The sequence below is a fragment of the Anabas testudineus genome, chromosome 23 (genome assembly GCF_900324465.2).
Source record: "Anabas testudineus chromosome 23, fAnaTes1.2, whole genome shotgun sequence".
Taxonomy (NCBI): domain Eukaryota; kingdom Metazoa; phylum Chordata; class Actinopteri; order Anabantiformes; family Anabantidae; genus Anabas; species Anabas testudineus.
In genome coordinates, this window is record NC_046631.1 from 7,177,389 (window position 1) to 7,184,406 (window position 7,018).

Sequence of the window (7,018 nt, forward strand, 5' to 3'; positions counted from 1 at the left end):
ATTATAAGTCACCAACATAGAGCACATTTGATTCGCTCATAGTCATGGGAAAAAACTTTATTATTTAAAATGACACACACACACACACACACACTCCACAGATACCTTCATCACCCTCCTAAAAACAACTTGCAGGGACAAAGGTGTCAGCCCCACTGTCCGTATTATGACACTAACTTGTGAATCAGCCACCACCATTTGGTTTTCCATGTACCTGACCAGACTTATAAACACATTATTAAAATATCTCAGACAATGTGCAATTATTTCTGACATGGAGGTGAAAGTTCTATAATTAATTCTGTTTTAGCTGTTGTCTGTAAACTTCACTGTGTGTGTAAGACGTCATTAGAAGAGATGCTGTTATTAATACTCTTCTTTTGACACCTTGGTGTCAGACTTTCCTGTCTCCTAACTGTAGGGGGAATGTAGTGATACTTTAGCTTGTACAACACACAATTTGTGTACTAGACCATCCTGTCACCCAAAGGAAATAGTATTCAAACACTATCTTAGAATAACTTTTGTTTATTTACCATTTCAACAACAGTCTGAACTCCATACTGATGCTTTACAGTGTTCTATACAATATGAAGGAGGTGCACACTCCATAACCTCACACCCAGGTGTGCCTTCCTCCTCCTCCTCCACCTCCAACTTGGCACACGATGAGCAGAACAAGACGTTCTCCTGAGGCAAACAGCTGAGAGCCCTCTGTGCCTCTCCTCCTGTTTTATTCCTCTTGATGTCTGCCTTTCCTGTTAGCATCATTTTCATGAGGACACACTCACTGTCAACAAGTCAACAAGTCAGCACATCCTACGGTGAGGTGGTTCTGGTTCTTCTTAAGGCATGCCCTGTTATTATTGTTGTTGTTGCTTTTAAATTTGAAATGAATGACATCAGCAGTGAGTCCTTCATAGTTAACACATAATCCTAATACAGTGATGAATGAGTCCAAGGCCACAGAACATACCCAACAACCTGTCATGGACGTTCAGGCTACAGTTGCCATATGGGAAATCATTACTGATGCACACATGCAGCCAATAAGAATTCAAATGCATGCTGCATGCTAAATGAGATCATTTTGTTTCTGTGAATGGAAACACAGTCTCAGGGATCCACCCAAGCCCTGGAGGACGCTGTCACACTGCTGCCATCTAGTGTTTAAGATTGAAGAGGCGTTACTTTGAAGGAGTTTATTTTCCACAGCACAGCTGAAGAAATCAAACTGTAAAGAAAGTATAGTTATAACTATGAATAAATCAACAGGAATGTTTGGTGGTACAGACTGTTCAATGAATGCTCCATATTTTCCAGGCTGCATTACAACTAAGTCACTGTGCAACAAGTCTGGCGGTCACTTGAATAAAAGACAACAATACGACATGAGGGTAGGATGTGTTTGTGGTGTTTCCAAAGTGATTTAGCAGCATCATGAGACAATTTACAGCTCTGCAAAAACACGGTTCATCCACATTACAAAAACACTATCACATCTTTTTCCATCTCATAGCATAATGAATCTTTGTCTGCTTCACTACAGTGGACTGTAATATATGAGGCAGCACTGACCTCATCTATCTCTGTTACTGACTCAGATTAGGTGCAGATTGAAGCTCCACTACACAGAATATTCAAATACCTTGAAATGATCTATTAATTGATGACTGTCACATCATATCCTGCCTTAAATCTAAATATAATACTGATGAATAACTGAAAATCATGTGTAAAAAAATACACAATTCATAATATTCTGGGAGATTTAGATGTTCTGCATATACTGTTGATTTCAGTGATAATCTTTTGCTTTGTCTCATTATTTGCTGTAATTGCATTGTGTCCTACAATAATGAATTATTGATGTGAACTTGCTGCACATGAAGAATAATGGCTGCTGTTATTTGTAAAGTGGTGCATTTAGTGGAGGCTGCGAGGATAAATTACTCCTAAAGGAAATGTGGAGTTGTACAGTAGCCTACAAGAACAAACACCTCTGATATCTCCATTTCCTCTGGGTGCACACACATGAACACACAGCAAAACACCAAACTCCTCTGTCACACAGCCCTCTTTTCTCAGCAGTGCCCCTCTGTGGTCACCCAGGTGTGTTGCATGTCCTCTCAGCTGTAAATGTAATTGTCTCTGCGGGCTGTGAGGGGGGGGTCGAGATTAATGTCTGTTTAATCTGGAAACAAAAGAAGCTCCATGCTCCATGTCATGTCTCCTTCTCCAGGTCATCCAAGCTTACAGTCACTACAACACATGTAATGAAACTTGAGGAAACAAAAAAATCTCCTTTGTCTTTTGTTTTAATAAATGTTTAGCACATCAGCTGCAATTGTCATTAATGACTCTTAATTAAAGACGCTGCAGTGGCTCCACCACATCCACACAACCACACCGCCTCCATCAGTAGAGCCTCAATTATGTTGCTTTCAGGAGCCACGGGAAATCTGGAACCATGTCTAACTATGCAAATGATGAACTGCAGATGAATGTGAGCAATCGCAACCTGTTTTACGTCAGTGGTATTTCACATCACGCTTTTAGGTGAGGTTAATTAGAGAAATAAGAGACATATCTGAACTAGTAAAAAGTGTGGGACCTATTATTTAGATCAGCTGTAGGCTACTATAATTATGGTTTGTAAGTCTGGATGACATTAAAGAGACATGCTTTATGCTGCTTGTAGTTGTATTTAAAAGATAAACGACACTGTAGCTTGTTATTATTTCCAACTAAATCAATTTAGTTCACAAAACCAGGTTTTCCATGGGGCACCTGAAGGCAGCAGCATGTACAGTTGCAGAGATGCTTCGGAGCCGCAGCTCGGTTCATAGGCGGCCGCAGTAACAGAAAGCAATGTGCAGGAAGAGGGAGCAGCTGAATCTGTCCACGCAGAGTGACTGATCATGTCCAGCCGGGGGAGACACGGTCCTCGCAGCCGTCCAGGAGACCTCGCCGGTGGCACCAAGGCGCCGCGAATGCCCCGCAAAGAAGAACCGTCCGGAGAGACCGAGGATGCGAAAGAGTCCCTGCAGGACCTGCCGCGATGGATGCGGCTCTACTTCTACGGGATGCACGGCGTTACCCTGGATGTGCTGCTCTCCTCGTTGCACGGGCTTTTGAATGATCGGGACCCTAAACTGGTGGGATTTTCATCCCCCTATCTGTGCATCATGCATTCGCTGACCCACTTCGCGCTGGAGAAGGTGTACTCACAGAAAAGGTGTTTCCGAGGTCGGCCTGTGGTGTTTCATTGTGTCTTCTACCCGTCTGTCTACATCGGGCTGCAGATCCTCATCGGGAACATAAACACTTTGACCGAGCAGGTGAGGGTGGTGTCTGGGACGCAGCTGGCGGTGCACTACATCCTGGCTCTCTACTACGCCCAGGTGTTTCACAGAGGGCTGTCAAGGCTGCAGTACCACCCTCTCTGCCCCTTCGACCTCCAGAACCCCCCCTGGCCTAAGGACAGTGGTCACAATGGGAGACCTGCCCACGGTCTCCCCGGCTTTGTGCGCTTCTTGTTCTTCGGGATGCATGGTTTTCTGGACGAGGTGCTGTTCACCTCCATGTTCAACCTGGTGGAGAAGTCGGACAGGACCCTCAGCGGCCACACGTCTCTGTGGTCTTTCCTGATGTACGGGAGCTGCAGCTTCGTGGTGGAGAAGCTCTACCTTCACCTGCACTTCAACAGAGGATGGGGGACGTGGCGCAGACTCCCCATCTACATCTGCTTCATCTACACCTGGGAGTTCTCCTGGGGGCTGGTCCTGAGGCAGTTTGACGCCTGCTCCTGGGACTATTCCCATTATCCTCACAACTTTATGGGACTCATCACCCTCCTCTACCTGCCGGGATGGGTCTGCCTCAGTCTGTACCAGGACGTGCTGTCTAACGTCCTCCTGAGGATCAAGTGCACCAAAGATGTGAATAATCTGAGTGGGGAGAACCCAGAGCTCAATGGACAGCTGGAGTCAAGCAGAAAAATACTTTGATGTGTTTTATTTTAGAGATTTCAAATCTATCCTGGGCCCAGGGATGACGGTTTAAGACACGAGAAGGCATTACTTATTCTAGAAAGCAAAGTGAACAAAGCAGAGAATATTTCTTATCACTCATTTAATGAATAAAGTGAGGGTGTAAGTTTGCCTAAACCCCATCTTCAGACATCTGAGGGGCAAAACCATGTAATGCGGGACCAGTTCAAATCCATACAGTAGGTCTGGGACACTGTTTCATGAACTACAGCTTAATATTAGCATTTGTCAGCAAACCAAAGTATGTAAGATGTTTACTTTGGTTCAGACAGGATCCAACATTTGTGCATTTTATATTTTCTGCAATCGGGACAGTAGCATGGCAGAAAAGACTCCTCTGCCATGTCTGATATCTCCAATGGGTCCATTAATGAAGATAAAACACAACACAGGAACTTGATTGTTTACTTGACCGGTTTAAACTTCAGTTAACCTACTGCCACTTTTATCAATCAGATGTACTGTAAAATATTAGATATAGCTGTAACATCTACATTTAATCTTCTCAATATTCCATTTTTATGAAGACCGCAATGGTCGACTTTCTATTTACACATTATATGCAAGGTGGCAGACCTAGTTTGCATTAAATCAATTGTGTCATTTACATATGCACTGGCATGCTGTAAGTGTAGCTTGTACTGTATATGCATGCTAAACTAAAGTAGAATTACATTTTAAACAAGGTCTCCAAAGCTCTAATGTTTAGGTTTCATTCACCAAAACACATGTATTGTTGCTGAAAACTCAAACCCCAGTATTTTCAGGACATGGAAGCTGTAAAAGCAACTGTACACATTTACATCATTTCCTTTCATGCATATGGTTTTTAGGTGTTCATATCTACCTTATTATGACCCCCAAGTGAGCATGGCTAATATCGTAGAGATGAACCCAGTCATATATGTAGCAAGAGGAGCCAAGTAAGTTGTAACTGTGAATCTTTTGTAAAGTGAACCAAACATGACTTTGCTGTCGTGCCTTCCTGTGGAGACTCAGTCTGCTGGCTACGTTCACATTACATGCTGAAGTGGCCCAAATCATTCTGACGCCAAGTCAGTCAAATCTGATTTGCAGCCAGGTAGAACTCAGATTGGATTTTTTCTAATCAGATCTGGGACACTTTGATATGTGATTCACAGCTCATCTGTGACACATTTTTTCCCCATATGCACATGTTGCCTGCTCATCACAGTCCTCTGAAAACTAAACACAGAAGAGAGTAATAGTAGACATGATGTTATTGTCCACAGGTGGTTCACATTTCAGTTGAATGTGTGCGTTTGTGGCAGTTTAGGACCTCAGCTGTATTCACACCAAAGCTAGATACATGTCTCTTACAGATATCAATGTGAACCATCAGTTTATAAAAGCTGGATCTAAAAAGTCCAAGAAAAAATGAAATTGAGCTTTAAAGCCTAAAATGTAAATGTAGCCACAAAGAAAAAAGGCCTAGTGTCCACAGGGCTCCTCTTATTTTTTTAAGTGCACTCTGTGAAGTTCACTAATCCACATTATCAAAAAACACACAGAAAAATGATTTTTCTTATTTCCAATGATACATCCAACACTGGGGGTTAAACCATCAGATGATTCTTCGTTGGTAGAACAGTGCAGGTCTATGCACTGACATGGGACCAACAGTCGACACTGTTTCTTTAATTTAGGTGCAGTGAGCTCATTTTATGCTCATAGTGTCACAGTAGAATAATTAACATTCATAATTAACCATCATTTGGAGTTGGTTTCTGAAATAATATTACAAGTAGTTGTAGTTGTTTCACTCACACAGTAGTATTCTGTCCTTTTTTATAATTTCTTTATAATTTGAAAACAGTGTGCCCAACATACTGCTCTGAAGACTGCCCATTTGTCTTTAGTTATTATGGAAATGATGAGCACTTTCTTGAATCTTTACTTAAGGTAGTGATTGTACTGGATGCAAATCTTGAATAAATCTGAAGTCTGGTCTTCTGTAAGTCCGCTCTGAGAGTAATGCAGAGTACAGTAGGGTTTTTATGGCCCTTGTGATGAAGAGTGACACTGAAAATGATTGAAATATATTAGAATAATTCACTCTGGACACATTTTTGTTTGTCAGCGATTTCTATTTCTACCAAATGAAATGGAATTGTTTGCTACTAATATAATCTCCTAACTATTTCAAACCACGTCTGTGGCGTGTGTGTTTTTGGTTTTGTTTGTTCTACTTGGCAGCTATACTGAGGGCCTTAAACCACAATGATATGAGTGAGTGATTTCGAGCTTTTTAAGATTTCCCATGGCCGAATAACTGTATTTTAACTTACTGTACACTTGTGCTGTGTTCCTTATTAATTGGAAAAAGACCAAACTGCTTTTAGAAAAAGTGTGAAAGCTTGGAATAAAATACAAATTAATGTAAAAAACTATGTCTGACTTGCAATAGCATGTACTTTACAACTTATAATTTTAATTAAATCTGAATACTCCTGTGGCCCGACTGGTCCTCCTTCATTTTATTACCTTTCAGTTGTGTTCTGAGCAGTTGTGTTTTATCCTCTATGGTCTCCCATTTCTTTGGTCACTGCAGCTGTAAAGGAGAAGTGTATAAAAAAATGAGGCAGCGCAGGCTTGCAAGCCTTTAGAAAACATATTGTGCAACAGTTCAGCTTTTCTTTCATTTTCTTTCTTTTTATTTTGGTCCCCTGGGTGTTCCAGCTCAGTTTAAACATTCACTACCATAAGATACCGAGACAAAAGATCTGCAACCTATTTTCTGTCCCAGTCATATCAGTGACATGGTTCACTTGTTTTTTCTACATTTACATTTGCCCAAATACACATATCTTATCTCAAGTATGCAAGCATACTCAGAAAGGTACACCTCTAAAGCAAAGTCCAAAGACAGAGCAGATTATATGACGGCAAATGACAGTTTTATGCCCATAAGTTGCTTTCCATAGCAAAACACACATGCATCACTG

General features: G+C 41.5%; 1 protein-coding gene across 1 annotated transcript; it reads left to right on the plus strand.

The window, feature by feature from the left end:
- The first annotated feature begins 2,858 nt into the window (after nt 1-2,858).
- Nucleotides 2,859-6,421, plus strand: LOC113163200 (transmembrane protein 229A). The gene has a single exon (XM_026361589.1). It carries the CDS (start codon nt 2,922-2,924, stop codon nt 4,008-4,010), a length of 1,089 nt encoding a protein of 362 aa, XP_026217374.1. The 5' UTR covers nt 2,859-2,921; the 3' UTR covers nt 4,011-6,421.
- The last annotated feature ends 597 nt before the right edge of the window (nt 6,422-7,018 follow it).

Coding starts and splice junctions, on each gene's coding strand:
- LOC113163200 (XM_026361589.1), top strand. CDS start 2,922: ATGTCCAGCCGGGGGAGACACGGTCCTCGCAGCCGTCCAGGAGACCTC.